The sequence below is a fragment of the Rhea pennata genome, chromosome 9, assembly GCF_028389875.1.
Source record: "Rhea pennata isolate bPtePen1 chromosome 9, bPtePen1.pri, whole genome shotgun sequence".
Classification (NCBI taxonomy): Eukaryota; Metazoa; Chordata; class Aves; order Rheiformes; family Rheidae; genus Rhea; species Rhea pennata.
The window spans coordinates 11,258,660-11,281,980 of record NC_084671.1 but is presented as its reverse complement, the minus strand read 5'-3'; the positions used below and the strand labels follow the sequence as shown (position 1 = coordinate 11,281,980).

General features: G+C 64.2%; 3 protein-coding genes across 3 annotated transcripts; all 3 read left to right on the top strand.

Moving 5' to 3' along the window:
* The first annotated feature begins 223 nt into the window (after positions 1–223).
* Positions 224–7,652, top strand: PRSS56 (serine protease 56). The gene is made up of 17 exons (XM_062583038.1): positions 224–386; positions 1,189–1,350; positions 1,941–2,141; positions 2,816–2,869; positions 3,210–3,399; positions 3,532–3,640; positions 3,737–3,896; positions 4,036–4,178; positions 4,338–4,497; positions 4,598–4,786; positions 4,885–5,046; positions 5,220–5,292; positions 5,558–5,720; positions 6,235–6,382; positions 6,504–6,581; positions 6,867–6,973; positions 7,191–7,652. Exons 1-17 carry the CDS (start codon positions 224–226, stop codon positions 7,362–7,364), a joined length of 2,436 nt encoding a protein of 811 aa, XP_062439022.1. The 3' UTR covers positions 7,365–7,652.
* A 1,254-nt stretch (positions 7,653–8,906) lies between these two features.
* CHRND (cholinergic receptor nicotinic delta subunit) lies at positions 8,907–13,649 on the top strand. Its single transcript, XM_062582824.1, has 12 exons — positions 8,907–8,958; positions 9,638–9,783; positions 9,996–10,040; positions 10,266–10,375; positions 10,550–10,705; positions 11,125–11,240; positions 11,601–11,801; positions 12,305–12,416; positions 12,553–12,667; positions 12,914–13,115; positions 13,241–13,359; positions 13,467–13,649. Exons 1-12 carry the CDS (start codon positions 8,907–8,909, stop codon positions 13,647–13,649), a joined length of 1,557 nt encoding a protein of 518 aa, XP_062438808.1.
* Positions 13,650–14,822: 1,173 nt separating this feature from the next.
* On the top strand, positions 14,823–20,017 carry CHRNG (cholinergic receptor nicotinic gamma subunit). Its single transcript, XM_062582825.1, has 12 exons — positions 14,823–14,865; positions 15,770–15,909; positions 16,157–16,201; positions 16,424–16,533; positions 16,644–16,799; positions 17,068–17,165; positions 17,963–18,166; positions 18,486–18,600; positions 18,851–18,965; positions 19,282–19,489; positions 19,602–19,735; positions 19,853–20,017. The coding sequence occupies exons 1-12, from the start codon at positions 14,823–14,825 to the stop codon at positions 20,015–20,017; spliced, it is 1,533 nt and encodes a 510-aa protein (XP_062438809.1).
* Positions 20,018–23,321: the final 3,304 nt, after the last annotated feature.

Sequence of the window (23,321 nt, the reverse complement as noted above, 5' to 3'; positions counted from 1 at the left end):
GAGGCCGCGGCTGCGCCCCCCCCCCCCCTCCTCCCGCCCCCCCCCCCCCCCCCCCCCCCCCCCGAGCTGGCATCTTGGCGCGACATTAATGAACTCGCCTGTTTGCGCTCTCCTGGCCTCTCTCTCCTCCCACCGCCCGGGGGACACCGTATATATCCGCCTCTCCTTGCCCGCCCCGGGCACTTCGGGGGCTCCCCCCTGCTGCCCCCCTCGCCCGCCGAGGATGGAGCGAAGCTCCAAGAGGATGGAGCCGGCTCTCCCCACAGCCCGCCCCGGTGCCCACCTGCGGCCCCCCGTGCTCCTGCCTCTCCTGCAGCTCCTGCAGCTGGCGGGGGGCGCCCCCCTGAGCCCGGCGCTGTACCCCATGCCGCCCGGTGTCCTGCAAGGTCAGTGCCTGCCTCCGCGACGGGGCACGGGGACTGGGGCAACTTTGCGGGAGGGTTTTGGCTGCCGAGGAGGGGCTGAAGCTCCAAGAACTGGGACTTTGGGGTTCTCTCTCCGGGGAGGGGTGAGCAAGCAGGACACCTGGGTCCCTATCCTGGCTCAGGACAAGCCTCCCCAGCCCCTGGGAGATGCCCTTGCTGCCGAGGGTGGGTGGCAAGTGCTGCCCAGGAAACATGAGGAGGAAACGGGTTGCAGGAGGGGATGGTTTGTGCCCCCTGATCGATGAGCTATTCCTTCCATCCTGAGTACCTGTGCCAGCCCCATGGGCTCCTCTGCCAGGGGGCACTAGGAGCAGGAGGGTGGCACGGAAGGGGTACCAGCAGGCGCAGGCATGGGCACATACGCAGATGTGGGTGCACAGACATGGACGCACACAGGCATGCTCATGGGCACGGGCACACCTGCCTGGCACATACACCACTGCACACCCACATTTGCACATGCATCTGCTCACGAGGGCTCCATGTGCAGCTGGCCACACACAGGCCCCAGGAAAACACCCTCCCTGTGCCACCCCAGCTGCCACCCCATGTGCCAGGGACAGCCATGCCTCTCACCCCAGGCAATGCCAATGGGGTGCTGCAGTCTGTGCCCGGACTGCACTGGGCTCTCCCCAGCTTGGCACCTGCTCTGCGGAGATGCCTGCTGCAGTGGGTGCACAAAGCAGGGCACCTGGGCACTGATTGGGTGCTCTGAGGTGCTGGGGGTGCCAGGCCTCCGAGCACCCTGCTGTGCATTCACCAGCACTGTCGAGCCGGGGGACGCTGGTGCTGGAGGCGGCGCTGAGGAGTGCCCTGCTGGCACTGGAGGGGGCCCTGGCAGAGCACCAGCGGCAGCGGGGCGCCTGTGGACTCTGTGCCCCCTGCCTCTTCTCACCTTGCGCCAACCTCACCAGCCACTGCCCACGTGAGTCACAGCCCCACCAGCACACCAACTTGGGGTCCCTACCCCGACATCACCCCATCCCCTGGAGAACCTGCCCAAACACTACCTCGAGGTCCCTACCCTGATGCCACCCCATCTTCTGGAGACCTTACCCAAACACTACCCTGGGGTCCCTATCCAACCACTGTCCCATCCCCATGAGACCCTACCAGAATACCTACCCAACAGACTATCAAAAGCCCCCCTGGGGACCCTCCCAAAATATTGCTCTACTGCTGCAGATCCTACTGAAAAAAACACCAAGAAACTCCTCAAACACTGCTGGGAAACCCTAACAAATCACTGCCCCGTCTCCTCGAGACCTACCCAAACACTGCCCGGATACTTTAACCAAAGTGCCTCATCCCCTGCAGACCCTATCGAAACACTGCCTGATCCCCTCTCCGCTCCCCAGAGACCCTCCCCAAACAGACCCATCACCCTGGGGCCCCCACCAACCATGCCACCTCAGAGCCCAGTGCACCCCCCTCCCCATCCTGCCCGGGAGCGGAGCTGGGCAGGGAGGTGGGCAGGGACGGCAGAGGGATGCCCACAGCCCTGCTGTCCCACAGCACCGGCCGTGCCCCCTGCCATGCCCCCCAGCTGCCAAGTCCTGCTCGACGCCCAGGCGCTGCCCGAGCTGCCCCAGCGCAACTGGGCGCTGAGCCAGGCGTGTGCCCCCTACCAGCGCCTGTGCCCGCCCGAGGGGGCCCAGGGGGCTGCCTGCGCCCTGCTCAGCGCCGGGCACTGCCGCCGCCGCCTCCAGGAGTGCCGTGAGTGGGCACCCGCGTCACCCTGCCGGGCTGCCACGGCTCCCCCCAGAGCGGGGAGCCCTACGATAACAAATGGGGTGTCCTGGTGGGGGGGTCATTGCCGGGTGGGGGACAGAGTTTGGCGAGGGCAGGGGGTGGCGGGGGGAGATGGCGAGGATGGGACATCGGTGGTGACGGGGGCGGGATGGGGAGACTGGGGGGATGGAAGCATTAAGGGACGGGGCAATGGGGGGATCTGGGGCCAGACGGGGAGGCTGGGGAGATGGGGGCACTGCAGGGTGTCGGGTGAACTGCGGTGGGGTAGGAGGAGTCGGGGAACAGGGGCGTTGGTGGTGACAGGGAATCTGGGATCCTGGGTGGGGGGCGTGAGGCATTGCCGGGGGCTGGAGGGCTCTGGGGGGGGGGGATGGGGGCATTGGAGGGGGCAGGGGAACCTGGGGTGACAGAAAGGACTGGGGAGATGGGCGCAGTGGGGAGAGCCGGGGTGGGACGGGGGCCCTGGGGGGGCTCACAGGGAGACCCGGGGTGGGACGGGGGGCCTGAGGGGACAGGGACATGGCGGGTGCCAGGGGGGAAGAGCCGGGGGGCACGAGGGGCATTGGCAGGCGCTGGGGACGCAGAAGTGGGGGGCGGCGGCGGGGGTCCCCGCGCGACGTGACGGTCCGTTCCCGCAGGGCTGGCGGCCGCGGCCCCGGGCCCCGAGGCGCCGGCGGAGGCGGCGACGCCAGGTGAGCCGGGACGGGCCCGGCGGCGCTCACGCCACCTGCCCGCGGCGCCGCGGGCGCCCCCGGCCCCCCGGCCTCCCGCTGCGCCAGGGGGCAGAGGTTAGCGTCGGCAGCTGCCGGGCCGCGGGGCGCCCCCGGCCCGCCGCCCGCTCGCCTCCCTGAGCACGATGAGGCTTGACAGCGGCCCACCCCCCCCCCCAAAGCGGGGGCCGCACGCCGGCCCCACCGCCGCCGGGCCTGGGGCTTGGAAGGGGGTGGGCATCGAGTGCGGGCCAGAGACGGAGCGGGGGGGTGGGGGGCGCCCGGCTCTCAGCGCCGCCTTATCCTCCCCCCACCCCCGCAGGGAGCTGCGGGCGCCGCGCGGGCCCCCGCGGCAACGCCACGGCCCCCCGAGGACGCATCACGGGCGGCGGCGCGGCGGCGCGGGGCGCTTGGCCCTGGCTGGTGTCGGCGCGGCTGCACGGCGAGCTCGTGTGCGGAGGGGTGCTGGTGGGGCCCGCCTGGGTCCTCACCGCCGCCCACTGCTTCGCCGGGTACGGCGGGGCGCGGGAGGGTGGGGGGGGCACGGCGACGGGGCGGGCTGACCCCCATCCGCCCGTCTGTCCGTCCGTCCGTCCGTCCGTCCCCTAACGCCCCCGCTGCCTCCACCCCAACTCCCCCGGCAGGCACCAGAACGAGCTGGCGTGGACGGTGGTGGTGGGCGACCATGAGCTGAGCAAGCCCGACGCGGGCGAGCGTGCCGTGCCCGTCCGGCGCATCCTGCCTCACCCCAAGGTCGGCGGAGGCGGGCACCCCTCGGGGGCTCCCCCCACGCGTGCCCCCCGCGCCATCGTCCCCCCCCACACACACACACACCCCTTTTCCTTCCAGTTCAACCCCAAGACGTTTCACGGGGACCTGGCGCTGCTGGAGCTGGCGGCACCCCTGGCGCCGTCGCCCGCCGTGAGCCCCGTGTGCCTGCCCAGCGGCCGCACCGAGCCCGGCCCCGGCACCGCCTGCTACATCGCCGGCTGGGGCTCCCTCTACGAAGGTGGGGGCCTGCCCCGGTGCCCGCGCTGGTGCCCGTTTCCTGCGCGGGGCAGCGGGGAGCAGCCCCCCCACCGGGGCGCTGGTGGAGCGGGGATGCCGGGGCACGGGGGCACCCCGTGACGGGCGCCTCGCCCCGGCAGAGGGGCCGTCGGCCGAGGTGGTGATGGAGGCGCGGGTGCCGCTGCTCAGCCAGGAGACGTGCCGCGGCGCCCTGGGCGAGGACCTGCTCACCAGCGCCATGTTCTGCGCCGGCTACTTGTCCGGCGGCATCGACTCCTGCCAGGTAACACCCGGGGAGGTGGTGGGAGGGGAACAAGGTTGGGGGGCCGGCAGCCCCACGGCGCTGCGGTCAGAGGGGGCAACGTGCCACCCGGCAGCGCAGCGGCAGCGGGTGCCGGAGCTGCCCGGCGCCGGCCGACGCAGCGGTGCGTCCCTCCCGCAGGGCGACTCGGGGGGCCCGCTGGCGTGCCAGGACCCCTCCTCGCACCTCTTCGTCCTCTACGGCATCACCTCGTGGGGCGACGGATGCGGCGAGCGGGGCAAGCCGGGCGTCTACACCCGCGTCGCCGCCTTCGCCGACTGGATCAGCCTCCAGATGGACCGTGAGTGCCCGCCGAGGGGCGGCGCGGGACGGCGGGGGACCCCCGCGGGCGACACCGGCGGAGCACCCGCCGCCTGACGCCGGCCCCGGTGCCCCCTCAGCCTCCCACGCCAGCCGGGAACCCAGCTGCTTCGACCTGCTGGCGCTGGCCCAGCTGCCCCCCGAGCGGCAGCCGGCCGAGCGCGCCCGCCTCTGCGCCTTCTACGCCGGCGCCTGCCCGGCGCGCCTGGGCCGGGCCGCCTGCGCCAGCCTCGCCGAGGAGACGTGCCGCGCCAGGCGGCGCCGATGCGGTGAGTGGCGTGGGCCTGGGTGCCCCCTGTGCCAGGTTTAGGCCCCGTTCCTGGCGGCGCGGTGGCCGGGGATGCCGCTCAGCCAGCTGTGCCCGCAGAGCTGCACGCCTACGCCCAGACCTTGGTGGATCTCCTGCGCCGGGCCGGGGACTTCTTCCGAAACCAGCTCGACTTCTCCTTCCTCACCCGCACCCTACCCCAGCTGGTGGGCAAGATCTACAGGCACCTCTTCCCTGCCCGCGTCCGCAGGGACGTCCCAGGTACCCTCCCAGGCTGTGCCACCCTGCCCGGCACGCTTGGGGACGTGCCACCACCCTGCCTCCATCCCCTCCGAGCTGGCTCCGGGGTCACACCGCGTGCCAGCTGCCGGCCCCAGCAGCACCGCTGCGCTCCCCTACCCACCTTGCTGCCCCACTCCTCGTTGTGCCCACAGGCCTGGCCGTGGTAGGGGCCCAGCCCAGCCCCATGGCACAGGGCACCCCGGGTCCCTGGACCTTCCCCACCAGGTAAGGGGGGATGCGAGGGCACAGCTTGCCACAGGGGGCTGAAATGTTTGGGGGGGGTAGGCAAGATGCCTGTGGGCATCACCCTGCCCAAAGTGTTAGAGTCCCCATAACCTGGGCACATCCGGAGGGAGGTGGGCAGAGACCCCGGTGCACCCAGAGCTACTGGAGGCTACTGGAGGTCCTGATGTGGGTGGCATTGGTCAGGGGACAGGTGCCACCTGGCTGTGCTGGCCACCCACCTGAGCTGGCCCTGTTGTGCTTGCAGGCAGGGGGCCGGGAGGCCGCCCCACTTCGCCGGGCTCTTCCAGGCCGTGGGGCCCCGGGTACAGGACTGGGTGGAGGCGCTGAAGGCCATGGAGGGGGGCAACCCCCTGGCACCCACCTCTGATGGGGAGCAGCTGCCCGGGGAGACATGGCTCTTCCTGCAGGTATTTGGAGAAGGTTGGGCTGGGGGAACACCCTGCCGCTCTGGTGACCATGCCACTGCAGACCAAGCCACTGCAGTCCCCCCCCATATCCCTTTCAATGTCCTTTGGCCCCTATATTCCTTGGACAGCCATGGAGGTGGCACCTCCATCTCCACCACCACAGAGGGAGCATCTTGCTCTCCCCGGCTGAAACCAGTACTCCCAGTCCAACAACTGCAGAGTTAGCTTTGGGTCCAACCCCACAATCTTGTGTCCCATCCCACAGTCATGAGTCTGACCCCATAGTCATTGGTCCAACCCCACAGTCATGGGTCTGACCTACAGTTCTGGCTCTGACCCAAAGTGGCCACGAGGCAGCTACATGTCCCCCAAAAGCCATCAGACACAAGTCCTGCCATGCCCTGCGCTCTGCTGCCATGCACCACATGCACTGTGCCTGCCACAGTGCCTGCGGGCACCCCATGGGCACCCCATGGGCACCCCATGGCCTACTCTGTCCTTCCATCCCCTTCAGCAGGGTGAGGAGGTGGTGGAGGAGCTGGTGGGCCAGGGCAGAGCCTTCCTCACCCAGCTTCGGGCAGAGCTGGATGTTGGCACCCCCCTCGAAGTCACAGAGCCACAACAAGTTCCTGGAGACCCAGTGGGGACCCGCGTGCCGAACCGTGAGCCCCAAGAGGAAGGCAGGTTGAGGACAAGGGGGCACTGGGGCACAGCTGGCAGTGCCCCACAACCACATCCCCACTGGAGTTTTCACACCTCTCTCCATTGTAGGGTCCACAGCAGGTGGGCACCCGAGGGAGAAACGCGACCTGGTACCCATGTTGCCTGGGGTGGAGGAGCAGGAGGCAGATGAGGGCCGAGGTAAACGCCCTGGCCACTGTGGGAATGGGTGCTAGTGCATCCAGAGGGACCCGAGCCAGGGCACCTGCTGTCACCAGCCATGGGGATGATGGCAAGACCTGTCTTGGGGCTGCCCAGCCTGTGGGCATGACAGTTCTCCCACATTCCTGGTGTCACCAAAGTGGCCAGGGAAGAGTCCCGGCATTCCTGGACACAGCGGGATGCCCTGGCACAGCCCAGCAGCTCATCCCATCACTCCGCCATCCCTGACATTTCCATCTCCCTCCTGCCCACCCCGGGCTCCAGGCTGCCCCGGCCTCAACGAGTCAGCAGTGCGGGTCGGCGCAGTGCGAGAGCTGTACGCCTGGGTGCTGCGGGTGCCCGAGCCAGACCTGGCCATGACCTTCCAGGAGGTGCGTGCCCCGAGCCAGCCTGGTTCTCCCACTGCCCATCTGGCTGCAAAGCCCTGGGGGCTCATCTGGCAACCCTCCTGCGAGGCGCCCGCTCGAGTCCCCTGTGGGGAGCCAAGAGATGTCCACTCTGCAGCTTGCCAGCTGCCATCCCGCCGTGCCCCCCTCGCCCGAGCAGCGCGGTTGCCCCATGCCTCATGATGTTTTCCTCTTCCCACAGATCCTGGTAGACTTGGGCTCCAAGAATGCCAAGGGGCTGTACCGAGCACAGGTGCGGGCCACAGTGGGGGGCCGCCCCACAGCTTTCGCTGGCCTCGTGGGCCTGGAGAGCGACTCGCTGGCCCGCAGCATGCCTGGCCTGGTGGCCCTGGCACTCGAGGCCTTGAAAACCTAATGGTGCTCGTTGTGCCCTGGGGCACCCTGCCACCACAGGGACACGGGCTGAGGTCTGTGCCCCCAGGCTCAGGCAATTCCATGCTCTCGTCCCACATTGTGCCTCAGTTTCCCTCTGGCTGCCAGCACTGCCCAACCTCCCCAGGGTGAGGGAGCCTCTCGGGCAGGGACTGCAGCCCTCCTCGCCCCTGGGGCCCCTGCCTTGGCCAGACTCCTCCTCCCTCACTCCAGTTCCCCCGCGTCACCCGGGCTATTATTTATTTGTACAGAAAAAGGTCTATTTTTCAATAAAGAACGGCTCTATTTTCCAGTAGCTCATGAGTCTGAGGGGAGTGCTGTGCCACGCGGTGCCAGTGAGATGGGCACTGGGGGGCTCTTTCCACGTGTGATGCTGCAGCCTGCTACCTCTTCCTCCCCGTCCCCCCGAGCAATGCCCCCCCCCAGCCTCAGTTTATACCCCCTGTCATCGATGCCTGGGCGGGGGGGGGGTCGTGTACCCTATCCTGCCCGCTGGGCTTCCCAGCATGCCAGCCTTCCTCCCCATGCCTAGCGTCACCTTCCCAGGCCCCAGGCATGGGGCAGGACGCAGGGGGGGCTCTACCAGGTGGCATGGAGATGCCAAGGGGGTGCAGGGGAATGTACCTGATGGCTATGGCTTGAGCTATGCCTTGAGGATGCAGGATGGGTGCCCCCGGCCCACTTTGTGCCCCAGACCCTCCATCCAGCAATACCCCTCTTTCTGCAAGAGACCTGGCCACTCAGCCCTCGGGCACTGCTGGGCAGGCAGGAGGGGGCTGGCATTGGCACCTGCTGGGTCCTGCCCAGTCCCTTGCCCAGCCAAGCCGGAGAGCCCTGGGCTCGCACATGGTGGCAGGAGTCTGAGCCACCATGGGAGGGGGCCATGGGAAAGCACCTCATGCTGCTCTGTACAGCACCCTGCGCCCACCGTGGTGCAATCTCCTCGGGGATCCATGTGAAACCTCCTAGCTGGCAGAGGGCCAAGCATGTCCTTGTGGTTGGGGGTGGGTGTGGGTTGGGACCCACTGTGTGGGAAAACCCTGACCTTGGGCACTGACGGGTGCCAACGCTTTTACCTCCCTGCTTTTGGAGAGCCTGGATCCCATCATTGCTCCCCGGCGCCTGCCGCCCCCCAAGCGGCATCCATCCCTGGACCTGTGGAGCAGCAGGAAGGGACCTCACCCCTCCCAGTGCTCAGCAATGCAAGCCTGGAGCAGGCACGGGAGCCAGCTGTCTCTGGCTGAGAAAAGCCAGGGCTGCCGGGCAAGGGACAACAGGGTGAACACCGCTATTCGGTCAGCCGACACCAGCTGTGCCTGCCCATCTCCCCTTCTCCGGGCACCGGGGTGCCGGAAGGGGGGGGGGGCCAGAGCTGGTATCCGGTCTTGTCCTCCTTCCCCCTCAGCACCTGGCACGATCCATCTCCCCTCTCCTGCCTGTGGCCGGACATCCGTCCGCTGACGGCAGGCGGGGAGGTGGCAGGGGGCCCAGCCCAGCGCAGGGCGGGAGGGCATCGTGGCACCGCATGGAGAGCCTCCCGGCACGGCTGGCCCTGCTCGGGGCACTGGTGCTGGCAGGTGAGCATAGGGCTGGCGGGGGTCCCGTTGGCGGGGGGATTCTGAGCCCCTTTGGTGGGGTCAGGGCCAGGGTGATGCTGGCAGGACCCCTCAGGGCACATGCGCCCCCAGGTCCTGTTGACGTGTGTCACTGGGCAGAGTTGCGTGGCTGAGCATTGCCTTCACCACCATCCTGCTCGTGCTGTCAGAGCTGTGTCCCTACTGGAGCCATGTGTGCATGTGCGTGTGTGTGCATGTGCGTGTGTGTGTGTGTGTGAGCGCGCAAACACGGTGTGCCACTGCATGTGTGTCCCTGTGTGTGTGTCCGTCTGTCTGCATGCATGGTCCCACTGCATCCATGTCCCTGTGTGTGCACCCATGTGCACAGTGTCACCGCAGCTGTGTCCCTGCGTGCCTTGTGTCTCTGTGCATACGAAGTTGGTATCTGTGTGTCCATGTGTCCCTGTCTGTGTCCCTGGCCACATGTGCCCAGTCACGTGGGTCCACATACCTCATGCATGTATGTATTCCTGCATGCCCACCTCCATGCCCCTGCATGTCACAGGCACAACAGTCCCCTGGTCTGTTCTCATCCCTCCACCTTTATGCCACCCTGCCCTCACCAAGTGTCTCCAAGGGGCAGCACTGGGTGGGTAACCCCTCACCCCAGACAGGGCCAGGCTGACCCTGTACCCCTCAGGTGGGCTCTGCATAAACCAGGAGGAACGGCTCATCCACCACCTCTTTGAGGAGAGGGGCTATAACAAGGAGGTGCGCCCCGTCGTCTCCATTGACCAGACTGTGGATGTCTACCTGGCTCTCACCCTCTCCAACCTGGTCTCACTGGTAAGCCCCCAGCAGGCATTGCCTGCCACCTTGGGGTCCCCCAGGGCTCTACCAGCTTCACCTCATCCCAAGGGGTGGGTTTGTGGGTGAGCTCTGGGGTCACTCCCTCAGATGCCCTGGCTGGCAGTGGTCTTAGGGTCCCGTTGCCCAAGCTGGGGCCATGACCAAGCTACATGGCCCTACCATCTCACTGCACTGTGCTACCATTGCAGAAAGAGGCTGACGAGACGCTCACCACCAATCTGTGGATTGAACACGTGAGTAGCGGAAGGGGGTGCCAGGGTCTGGTACTGCCAAATTCCTGCCTGCTTCCCTCCTTGCAGCCCCCTGCCCTGGGCAGTGCCTGGCAGCATGCCACAGCAGCTGTCCCCTGCCCTGGCATCCTGGGCAAAGGGGATACCAGGGCCCCTAGTTGTGCCCTGGGGCATGGGAATGGGGTGGCCCGCTGTGGTGAGGGGTGACCCAGAGATCCGTCCTCCCAGGGCTGGACTGACTACCGCCTGCAGTGGAACGAGTCTGAGTTTGGGGACATCAAGGTGCTCCGCCTGCCACCGGACATGCTGTGGCTGCCAGAGATTGTCCTGGAGAACAAGTGAGCCAGGCCTCAGTTTCCCCTTCTTCACCCTCACCCTGGGCTGGCCAAGGTCCCCAGCTGCCTGTGGTGGGACGGCTGGCATCCTTGGCCAGAGCGGCCGAGCCAACCTCGGTGCCGATGGGGCCACCGTGCACCACCCACCAGTGCCCACCTCGCTCTCTCTTGGTGCAGCAATGACGGGCTCTTCCAGGTCGCCTACTACTGCAACGTGCTTGTCTACAACACGGGCTACGTCTACTGGCTGCCGCCCGCCATCTTCCGCACCACCTGCCCCATCAATGTGGACTTCTTCCCCTTCGACTGGCAGAATTGCACCCTCAAATTCAGGTGCTGTGGGGCTGGCGGGGACCGGGGCAGCGCAGGAAGGAGGGTGGCAGGGCACTGAGCTCCCTCACTGCCAGTAAAGTCCCCAAGAAGAGTTTTGCTCCCAAGCTAGTGGCAGCTATTTGAGTCATGGGAGGGGAGAGAAGAGCCTGGTGTAGGGGTGCTGCACCCTGGAGTGCCCAGGTACCCACCCTGCTGAGGTGCAAAATGCCACCACATACCTGTAATGTCTCTGGCGAGGAACAGGCCAGCCCCTGGTGCATCCCAGAGCAGATGCCCCTCCTAGGTGTAGGCCTGGGTGCAGCCAGACAGGGCTCTGTATGGTGACTTGGGGCCCCCGGCATCATGTTGGAGGCCAGGGCAGGTGGGTGGCAAGGACGCAGCAGTGGGCACAGATCCTCACCGCCTGTCCTCTGGGACAGCTCACTGGCATACAACGCTCGGGAGATCAGCATGCACTTGAAAGAGGAGAGTGACATGGAGACGGGCAGGTACTACCGGGTGGAGTGGATCATCATCGACCCAGAAGGCTTCACAGGTAATGCGTGCACCTTCTTCCACACCCTATGGCAGCAGCACACCTTGTACAGGCTCTGGGGTGCTCTGCCACCAGGACATCCTGTACAGGGCACAGAGGAGCCTTATACGGGCCACAGGGGCAGCCCACCACCAGGAGACCTTGCAGTGGGCTCAAGGGCACCCTATCACCGAGACACCCTGGCATGCAGGACTTTGGCATCCTGTCACCCATGCTGCCAAGCTTGGCATTATCCCTACATGGGGCAGGGAGGACGGGTGCTGCTCTGAAGGATGGTGAGGCCCCAGGTGAGCTGGGCTTAAGGAAGACAGGCATGGCTGGCTTCCCCCACGCCAATTGCCATCCCATGTGCTCTGGCAGAAAATGGAGAGTGGGAAATCATCCACCGCCCAGCCCGCAAGAACATCCATCCCAACAACCCCCCTGAGAGCAACGAACACCAGGACATCACCTTCCACCTCATCATCAAGCGCAAGCCGCTGTTCTACGTCATCAACATCGTCACACCTTGTGTCCTCATCGCCTTCATGGCAATCCTTGTCTTCTACCTGCCTGCTGACAGTGAGTAAGCCCTGTGGCACCTGTGCTGGGCTTGGCACACCGCATGGGGCACCCCACATCCCACACTTGCATTGGGCTCTAAGACATGGGGACACCTCACACAGGGCATTGGAAAACCCCCGTAACCCGCATAATGCTTCGGGGCATGGGGACAACCCAACAACCAGCACAGGGCACTCTGGCATAGGGACCCCTTGGGGGCACCCTGGCACCAGGACACTCCAAAGAAGGGACCAGGAACCCATCATCCTGGCCAGACACACTGGCAGGGGTCATACCCCACGTGGGGCATGCCTACAACAGAACACACTGCATCAGGCACTGTGTCCCTGGGTGGGACACTGAGAGGGAGATCTTGAGGCTGGGGACACTGGGAGGGTATCCCAGTACTGGGAAAACTGTGAGGAATCCAGGCACTAGTGGCAGTAGGAGGGATCACGACACTGGAGGCACCAGGAGGGGGCTCGGAGGCAGGGGTTGCCTCGAGCTCACCTGCTCTCTAGGTGGTGAGAAGATGACGCTGGTGATCTCCGTGCTCCTGGCCCAGTCTGTCTTCCTCCTGCTTGTCTCCCAGCGCCTACCCGCCACCTCTCATGCCATCTCCCTCATTGGCAAGTGAGTTCTGGCCACCACTCAGAATCTTGGGGACTGAGGGGTGGCAGAGGGTGGCTCTGCCTGTGCCCAGCCCCAGTGGTAATGCTAGCTCTGGGGCGGGGGGAAAGCAAGGCTGAGCGGTCTGTGTCCTCCCCAGGTACCTGCTTTTCGTCATGCTGCTGGTGACAGCTGTGGTGGTGATTTGCGTTGTGGTCCTCAACTTCCATTTCCGCACTCCCAGCACCCATGTTATGTCTGACTGGGTCAAAGAGGTGAGTGGTGCCCCTGAGGAAGAGTAGCCATGGCTCAGCAAGCTTGGTGGATGCTGCAGTAGGGGTGGTACCATGCCCCATGGAGGGTATGGGGCAGCGCTGCCCAGGCACAGTGCCCATCTTCATCACCCCAAAGGGCTTGGCGTCTTCTGCTGCAAACTTGGTTGGGACTGGAGGGTGAGGATGAGATGTCCACCCTGGCACTGGGGGCTATGCTCAGCCCTAATGCTTTGTCCTGTGCCTCAGGTCTTCCTGGAGACCCTGCCCCATCTGCTGCACATGTCACAGCCAGCTGAGAGCCCGGCAGGTGCCCTGCGCATCCGGCGCTGCAGCTCAGCCGGCTACATCGCCAAGGCGGAGGAGTACTTCAGTGTCAAGTCCCGCAGTGAGCTCATGTTCGAGAAGCAGTCGGAGCGGCATGGGCTGGCCAGCCGTGTCACCCCTGCCTGTGAGGATCAGGGGGACATGGGAGGGTGGCAGAACTAGGGTGTCCAGCAGGGGATACCTCTCCCTTGGGGTCACCTTTTGGTGTGCCCCATCTCAGGATGGGGCTTACAGCTCCCATGTCCCCAGGCTTGGCACCACCTGGCATGGACACTGACCATGATCAGATCTACGAGCAGCTGAAGCCGGCCATCGACAATGCCAACTTCATCGTGCAGCACATGCGGGAGAAGAACAGCTACAATGAGGTGGGTGACACAGGCATGGCAGGGGCAGATGATGCCCGTAGCATCTCCCTTCCCACTTATGGGGAGCCCCAGTGCGCACCGTGCTACTTGTTGCCCACCTTCTCTAGGAAAAGGACAACTGGTACCGTGTGGCCCGCACTATGGACCGGCTCTGCCTCTTCCTCGTCACTCCCACGCTGGTGGTGGGCACCCTCTGGATCTTCCTCATGGGCATCTACAACCACCCCCCACCACTGCCCTTTGCTGGAGACCCCTACAACTACCGCGAGGAGAACAAGCGCTACATCTAGAGTGCTGGGGAGGTGGATGGGGCTAACCCCTGTGCCAGTTTGCTCTTCCCACTCAGCCGCCTTGGCGTGGTACTGCCAGCTGGGAAAATAAAGCTGAGTTCTTCTTGCCATGGGGGGGGGGCTGAGTTGGTGGCTGCTCTTGGTGCCTCTAGGGCTCCCCTAGGCACCTCGCATACGCGTTGGGAGGGGCGATGCCAGGCTCGGGGGGTGCCCACGGAAAGGGCCCCATCTCTGGGGCATGTCCAGAGCATAGGGGCCCTCGGCTGTGGTCAGTAAAGGGGGAAGGGGAGTTTCCCCTCGGGGCACAGCAGTACCAGCTCTCGATAGTGCAGTGGCTTGGGCACTTGTGCCAGGATGGGCTGGGGAAGGGGGCATATGACACCTGCCAACCCATCCAGGAGTCTGGAGAAGTGCCATCAGTGCCCACATCCCATCCCCATGCCCGTCAGGGAAACGAGACACCTGGCCCAGCCCAGAGGCACCAGCATCTCCCCCTTGGCATGCCTCACCCCACAGCGCCAGGCTGGAGGGGACGAGGGTGTTTCCCTCCCCAGCTCAGCGGCAGGAGGCCAGGGCTCTGGTTTCAAGGGACGCAGCTGACGTCCCCCCACCGGCGGTGGCCTGGGACAGCTGTCACATCCTCTCCACCAAGCCAGGAGGGAGGTGCTCAGAGTGGCATGCTTCCATCGCTGGCACTACGCAGATGGGCATCGTTCCCCGGGCTCTGCTTGGACGGAGCAGGGGGCAAATAGCAACCACCGGGAGGGGCAGGGCACTGCCAGGGGTGTTCGCAGCACCTGCCTCTTTTCCGTGACCCGTGAGGGCAGGGTTTTCCACCGGTCCCCCAGGCACGCGGTGGGCAGGCGCGTCCCTCTGCTTGGGAGATGGGAAACTGAGGTACAGAAGATCTTTACCCCCTCGGCCCTGCAGCAGATATCTGCTTCCACCACCCCGCCGGGCACAAAGCGTCACCGGGCGCTTTGCAGCACGCTGGCGTCACCCAGTTGGTGTGTGTGTTGGGGGGGGGGCACTGCCTGTCCCGCCCCGGCCCGCATTGCTTTGGGGAACAGCTGACGGCGGCGAGGACAGCGGGGCTGGCCGGGGCGCCGGGCCCAGAATAGCTCTGCGCGGGCACCGGCGGAGCAGAGGCCCTGCCGCGCCACGGCCCCCGCCATGCGCCGCCTCGCTCTGCTCCTCACCCTCTGCACCCTGGCAGGTAAGGGGTGCCCGCTCTGGGGGGGGGGGGGGCCTGGACGGGGTGCCCGGTCATCCCCCCTTCCCTCGGGCCGGGCAGTCCTTGGGGGTTTGTCACCCGGGGCATACAGCGCCGTGCACTCCCACCCTGGGGGGGGGGGTTCCCCATGCCGACAGCCTGCAGCCCCCATGTGGGGGTGTGTGTGGGGGGGGTCGGGTCCCTGGGATGTGCAGGGTCATGCGTGGGTGCGCAGCACCTCTGAGGCACAGCCTCCTGCCCCCATGGGTGTGCAAGCACACCGGCGCTGGGCACGTACGCGGCACGTGCACTGACAGCCCTGCACAGGTGTGCTTGCACACTGATGCACACTGCCAGGCACACCTGGGCATCTGTGCACACATACAGTGACACAGAGGCACACACAGCCCTGCACGAACACACGTGCAGGGAGAGAAGGGTGCGCCAACACTCAGACGCACACTCGCATGCACACACACAACCCCGCTAGGTCCACCCCTTCACACCAAACTCACATGCACAAGCGGTTACACAAATGCGCACAGGTACACTCACTCTTACACAAACACACGCCTGTATGTCCACAAGGCACTCGGATACACACACATACTTAAATCTGCTCGCACACCCCCACTAGCAGATAGTCTCATAGACAGGTGCACCCTAAGACATGCACACACCAGCACTCCTAGACACACACCCACACCAACACGTACCCCTAGGCATACAGCCCCCCTAGACAGCAACACACACACACACACACGCACACACACACACACACACACACACAGCCCTCACAACACCCCCTGGCCGTGCCGGTGCCTCCCAGGGCAGCAGAGCCCGGGTAGCCCTGTGAGCACCCCCATACCCCCACCCTGGGGTGCTCCACGGCACATGCCCTCCCCAGGCGTGAGCTGCAGGAACCAGGAGGAGAAGCTGCTGCAGGACCTCATGGCCAACTACAACCGCCACCTGCGCCCGGCGCTGCACGGGGACCAACTCATCAACGTCACCCTCAAGCTCACCCTCACTAACCTCATCTCCCTGGTGAGACACCCCCGGCGCCAGCCTCTGCTGCCTCCTTGCCTGCGCCAGCCACCTCGCATGAGAGCAGGCCCACCCTGAGGCGGGTGCCCGGGGCTGCTGTGCCGTCATCCCACACCACTGGGATGTTGGGGTGATGCTGTAGAGGAGCCCTGGCATCTGGGCACTGGGTGGGAGTGGGGGCAGCAGGTGACCGTGGGGCAGAGGTTGGCAGGGTGCTAATGCTGCTGTCTCCCCTCTTCCTTCCCAGAATGAGCGGGAGGAGACCCTCACCACCAATGTCTGGATCGAGATGGTGAGGCCCAAGGTGCTGTTTGACCATGGGTGGGAGCCCCATGCCACCTTTGCCCCTCATGGTGGCATCCCATAGTGGGCTGACATGGAAACATCCCTTCATGGGTGCTCCTGGCTGCGAGGGGCAGCATGAGCTGGGAGGCTCACGAGTGCCCATGGCACGAGGTGGGTGAGCAGGGCCAAGGGGGGCACTGTGACCCCCTCTCCACTCCCCCTGCCCCAGCAATGGTGTGATCACCGCCTACGGTGGGACCCCAAGGAGTATGACAACATTGAGCTGCTGCGGGTGCCCTCCACCATGGTTTGGCTGCCTGATGTCGTCCTGGAGAACAAGTGAGGCTGGGCAGGGCTTGCTGCAGTGGGCACCAGGGGCATTTCCCCGTGCTGGAACTGGTGGGCTGTGGGAGACATGGTTTGGGGCTGATCCTACCCTTTCTGTCCAGCATCGATGGGACATTCGAAATCACTCTCTACACCAACGTCCTGGTGTCTCCTAATGGCTGGATCTACTGGCTGCCCCCCGCCATCTACCGCAGCTCCTGCTCCATCCACGTCACCTACTTCCCCTTCGACTGGCAGAACTGCAGCTTGGTCTTCCAGTGAGCGTGGGGTGGGCGCTGCAGCGGATCTCACTGGGACATGGGGAGAAGGACAGCCCAGACCCCTGTTGAATCCTGCAGCAAGCCCCAGGGTGGGCGAGCACTGCTGACAAGTCCCCGGCACCCCAGGGTCCATCGGCTGCACGGGGCACCATGGCCGAGCCAGGCACTCGCAGGATGGGGCCATGGGTGGGCTCCAGCACCCTACTGATGCCCTTTCCAGGGGTGGCACGGTGCCAGCCTCTGCCACCCCTCATATCCCCCCCAGGTCCCAGACCTACAGTGCCAACGAAATCAACCTGCTGCTGACGGAGGAGGATGGCCAGACCGTGGAGTGGATCGTCATCGACCCCGAGGCTTTCACGGGTAACACCGCCGCCGGGCGCCGGGTCGGGCCGCCCCCGTGGCGCGAGGAAGAGCATCCCAGCGTGGCGGGCACGGAGCAGGCCTGGCGCGAGCTTGGTGGCTGCAACAAGCAGGGCTGCGGGGAGCTATTAGCAGCTCTTGCCATTACACGGGCACTTAAGTTATTAGTCAAAGCGGGAGCGCGGGTGAGATTTGTTTTGCTAACCCCCCTGTCTCGGGGCTCTCGCCGCCTGGCAGTCTCTCCTAGAGAGCGCTGCTCCTGCGAGCTTGATTGATGCCGGGAACGTAGCTGACACGGCCAAACGATGACGTTTTCCATCACATTTTAATTGCATATTGAAGGAACAAAATGCTTTTCGGGCAGCGAGATTTATTTTTTCATTACCGACCTGAGCTGCGGTCTTGATTGGGAAAAATCTATCGCTCCCACTGATGGTGGGGGACAAACAACGCGCCGTAATCAAGCGTCACGCTTGGCTTCCCCCCGTGGCTCCCGGCGGCAGGGCCCTGGGGGGGCTCCCAGCCCCGCGGGCAGCTTATCCTGGGAGCCCCCGGCCCTGAGGTGCCCAATGTCCCTTGTGGGTGCCCAGCTGCCCCTTCTTACAGCTTTCAAAGAGATTTTGCCCTGGCCCCCTGGCCTCCAAAATGGCTCTAGCCCCCTTCCCCAAGCCAGCCCGGAGCCGTGCCCGACATGGTGCCCTTGTCAAGCACCGGGCTTGCCCTCCTCCCCGCTCCGGGACAGGGGCCAGCAGCCCCCAGCGGGGCGCGGGGACTCACGTGGCACCGCTGCACGGCAGAGAACGGCGAATGGGCCATAAAGCACCGTCCCGCTCGGAAGATCATCAACGCAGGGCGCCTCACCCCGGATGACATCCAGTACCAGCAGGTCGTCTTCTACCTCATCATCCAACGCAAGCCGCTCTTCTACATCATCAACATCATTGTGCCCTGCGTCCTCATCTCCTCCATGGCTGTGCTGGTCTACTTTCTGCCCGCCAAAGGCAAGCGCTGGCACCGTGCCCACGGCAGGCACGGCGGGGACAAGGGAGGAAAGGCCGTCTGTCCTCTCACGCGTGGGGATCACCTGTGCCATCCCGCTCCCACTGCTGGTGTGGCTGGGCATGCAGGCCCCCTCTCATCCTGCAATATTTGGCGGGGGGGGGGGGGTGTGAATTTCCAAGTACCCCAGGGTTAAACTCCTGTAGCAGGATTTGGCTTGATCAGCTCCGGGGCTGGGGTCGGGGCAGGCCCTATGCCGAAGGAGGGCTATGCCTGCCCCGCTGCCCTGGACCAACTTCTGCCTTCGCCCCTCCTCGACAGCGGGAGGGCAGAAATGCACCGTCTCCATCAACGTCCTCTTGGCCCAGACCGTCTTCCTCTTCCTCATTGCCCAGAAGGTGCCTGAGACGTCCCAGGCTGTGCCCCTCATTGGGAAGTAAGTGACGGCCTCCAGCCCCCGCACAGGGATGGGGTGCCAGCCCTGCCAGCCCCCCAAGCAAGGGGGAGCAGAGCAGGGGACACAGGCAGCCACATCCCATCCTGCCACACATAGGGCTGCTACAAGGCTACCAAATGCCCATGTCCCACTGTTGGTCGGGCTCTGAATTTCCACCTCAGGAGGGCACCAAGCCGGGCGTTGGGTACCCACAGCTTGTGGCTCCAACAGCCCCATGCCCCATTTCCAGGTACCTGACCTTCCTCATGGTGGTGACTGTGGTGATCGTGGTGAACGCCGTCATCGTCCTCAATGTCTCGCTGAGAACGCCCAACACTCACTCCATGTCCCAGAGAGTGCGCGAGGTACCTGCCTCTACTGCAGCCCCCTTATCCATGGGGCAGGGGGTGTATCAGAGGGCAGAGATGCCCCTCGTGGAGCAGGGTGGTGGCATGCCCTAACCTGAGCACAAGTCCTGGCACAAAGAGGGGTCCTAGATGTCCTCAAAGGACCACACTGAGCCACCAGGCCATTACCATGGACACATTGCTGGCATCCCACTAGCACATGGGGATGCCCTGGGTGACGTGGGAGGACTTGATTGCACCTACCGGGTGACCCGGGAAGCAGAGGAGGGGTGAGGTTCCTGCCCGCTGGCCCTGTGGGTGACGCTGTACCCAGGTGTGCCTGCACCGCCTGCCCCGTTACCTGGGCATGCACATGCGGCACGAGGAGATGGCAGGGCCGCCGCGGGCCGCCCGCCGGCGCAGCTCCCTGGGGCTCATGGTGAAAGCCGACGAGTACATGCTCTGGAAAGCCCGCACCGAGTTGCTCTTCGAAAAGCAGAAGGAGAGGGATGGGCTGATGAAAACTGTCATGGAAAAGATTGGTGAGTGCCCTGGGTGCCATGGGCGGGCTGGCATCTCCCTGCCAAGCTGGGCGATGCTCCAGGCTGCCTAGGCACCTGCTAGTGACTGCCAGGATCTCCCTCCTGCTTCTAGGACATGGTCTGGAGAGTGGCTGTGCCCAAGATCTCTGCTACAGCCTGGAGGAAGCAGGCCCCGAGATCCGTGCCTGCGTGGACGCCTGCAACCACATCGCCAATGCCACCCGGGAGCAGAATGATTTCAGCAGTGTAAGTTGGGGCCAAGGCAGCTTGGGAGGGGACACAGGAGGGCACTCAGGACCAGCACCACGGTGCCATGCGGGGACACCCCTGGCAGCCCCTCACTGCTCTCTGTGCCACTTGCAGGAGAATGAAGAGTGGATTCTGGTGGGGCGAGTGATTGACCGTGTCTGCTTCTTCATCATGGCCTCCCTCTTTGTGTGTGGCACCATTGGCATCTTCCTCATGGCTCACTTCAACCAGGCGCCTGCTCTGCCCTTCCCTGGTGATCCTAAGAAGTACCTGCCATAGTGATGCCCACATGTGCCCGCCAGCCTTCCTGCTGTGGAGACTGTTTGAGGAGGAGCCCACAACCGATACCAGGGGCTGGGCACCTCCAGACCAGCCTGCGCAACTGAGATCTTTGCAGGCACAGCAGCTCCTGGTGCCACACGCAGCACTGGGAGGAAGTAGGGGTCACAGGGCTCTCAGCAGCGGTGGTGGTGCAGAGGGGCTGAGTGTGGGATGGTCATGCTTCTGCTGAACATGGAAGTAAACCCCATGGTGCTCTCACGGACCTCTGTGGTATCTTTGCTGCATGCCCGCTAATCAGCCCTGCTTGGGTCATCCCTCTTGGGCAGCCAAGTTGTGTCCCCTGCACGCACCGAGGGCTAGCACATGGCTGAGGATGGGCACTGTGCACACCTGCCACCCAGGCAGGCAGGCCCCAGACCTCTGGGACCCCTGCGAGGGGGGTGTGAGAGGGGACAAGGAAGGCACAAGAGCCAAACCAGGCGCCTGGTGGTCTGTGCACCAGCAGCGAGGGCCACGTTCCCCAGCTGCAGAATCACGGATTCAACCCCCAGGCAAACCTGGCCCCCAGCATCCCTTGCCATGACAACATTGGGGCAGGAATCATGGATACAGCCCATCCCAGGGCAGCAGCAGAGCCACAGATGGGATGTGGAGCAGATAATTCCTCCCTCATTTATCCCCCACCAGCTCAAAGATCCTCAGCCACAGGTCTCAGGGGCAGCTGCCTGGTGAGCTCAGGCAAGCAGCTTGGGGACCATCAGGCACCCAAACCATCTTAGAAGCGGTACCTTCCCCCCGTGCTGCATCCCCCCATGCCCCTCGCTGACCTCTGGACCCACAGCCCCCAGCGCGGTCCTGTCTGGCAGGGGAGGTGCGGGAGGTCAGCAGGGCAGTGTTGGCAGGCAGCGGGGCTCCGTGGGCAGGGCAGGGAGGCTGAGGGGCTGCTGAACCAGGTGACTGCAGTCATGGTACTTTAGGGCCCAGGCAGGAGGGACTGCACCCCTCGTCTGGTGCCCGATGACGGCACCCTGCACCCCACGCCCAGGTGCACATCACTGCCAGAGCTGAGTGACGCAAGAAGATTGCCTCATTTTGTAGGGGCTGGCACTGGCCGGGGAGGGAGATGGGGGTCACCAACAGCCCACAGGCCTGGGGCAGGGTTTGCTGGGCACCAAGTGGTTCTTACTACCTGGCGGAAGGAAGCTGCAAATAGCCCCCACTACAACCCACACTGGTTTTGGCTAGCACTGCCAGGCTGGTGAGCAGCACAGGGCTTGACTGGCACTCTGACCTCTGTAGAGCTGACACGGCACCCCCAAGAACCTACAATGTGGTTGCTGCTGAAGGTAACTGGGCATCACAGCTCTCCACCACTTGAACATGCTCCCTCAGGCTGGGGGATGGAACCATGGAGGGACAAAGTTGCTCCTGGCTTGGCCACATGCCTGGGATGCAGCCCGCACTGCAGTGAGGGTCCCAGGACAGCAGCCTCCCTCTCTGCTTACCCCACAGTGGAGGCCAGCTGCCTGTGTCCGCACCTCTGTGGTGCAGCTCACACTGCCTGCATCCAGCTCTGGGTCATGCCGCATCTCCATCGGCCCTACCAGCTCAGCACCTCAGCTGCTACTGGGAGAAGATAAGCATCTTTACTGCCAGCAACCAGCTCCTGAGCACTGTCTGCCGGAGCTGAGGCACCTCACAAAGGGCAGGGATGGTGCCCACCTACTTGGGTATGGATGTACAAAGGAGCTGGCCAAGCACCTAGTGCCCCAACAAAGGCGATACTCTTCCTCCTGCCCAGGTCACCTCCCACACAGGCAACCCCAGGATCTGGGAGAGGGGACCAGACCTCTGTAAGGAGAGCAACACGGATCGCAAGTTCCTTGGGGATGGGGGAACAGCCCTCATGTCTTCCACACGGGTGACGCAGCCTGGCATCCCTGCTCACAGCCCCAGGCCCAGGAAGGCAGGTTCCCCTTCCACCCAAAAGTCAGGCTGTCTCTCACCACACTGCAATCCTGGGGCCACACGTCCAGGGTGCCCTTCAGGAGGGGGCTGGGCACCAGGAAGGCACTGGAAGCATCCCAGCAAACTCCTGTGCACACAGGCAGTCGGCAGCACGGGGCATGTTTGCAACGCTGGGTTGTCCCTCCCCAGAAAGGGTGCTAGATGCAGAATCAGTTGGCTCCAAGCTCTTTGCCTAGCCATCTCCCATTGATGCCTGGCTCCCCTGCACCCTGCTGGCTATCAGGGGAAGGTGGCTCTAAAGAGAGACAGAGATTGCCCCACACTTCTCCCTCTGTAGAAGTTCATCTTCTTGCAGACAAGTTGCTGGCACATCCATACCATATGACTGGAAAGGGGTAAGCTTTTCCAGTCCACCAGGAGCCCCACCACCTCCAAGTGATTTTACCTGCCCTCTGAAAACCTCAGGGTTTATCATCCTACCACAGTCAAGGCAAAAAAAATCCTTGGCTAGGATACCATGGGCCTTGGGTAATATATGCATCCTACAGGAGCCAGGGAGAAGGGACTGCCTTGCAGGTCACCCCATCTGGAGCTGTAAGGGTGTTGGAGAGAGGCAGGGTGAGCTGTAGTGAGAGAACAAAAGCCCACCCCATCCCGGCGTAAGTCTCCACGTATCCACATCACATTGAGGAGTGCTGATAGGGGGCAACAGCCCCTACAATCACCCCCCCACACACACAACTCCCTTCCCAAAACTAGGGACTCTTCTGTCTGCCCGTGCTGGGTGGCAGATCTCCTACCAGCTCAGAGACACCCACAGCACCACAGCCATTGCTCCACGAACCCCCTGGCCAAGTCCAGCCTCACCTTCAGCAGCCCAAGTTTGGCCAGCAGTAACCATAGGCACCCAGGAGTCACTAGCCTGACGCAGCCAGGATCCTCTGGGGAAAGAAACATCCTAGGACTGCACCCTAGAGCCCAAAGAGGTTTAAAGCTCTGCTGGTTTCCCCTGAGGCTGCTAGACAGGCATTTGAGCAAGTTTAAGAAAAGCCTTCAGGACAGGAGCAGCAGCACAGGTCATGATTTGGGGCTCCGCTGGATCCAGGTTTGCTTCCTGAATGAAAAGGATCTGAAACCTTTTTCTAGGGCATGACAGAGGCCCTCTCCCCTCCCAAACCAGCCCATAACCATCTTTTTACCACTCTTATTAGCAGGACATACTAAGCCACCACCCAAAAGCCCTGCTCAGAAGTCTTGCTCCATCCCCCTCCAACCTAGGGAACACATTACAGCCGGTGCTTTGCACTGGCCAAACACCATTTTTCTTCTGACC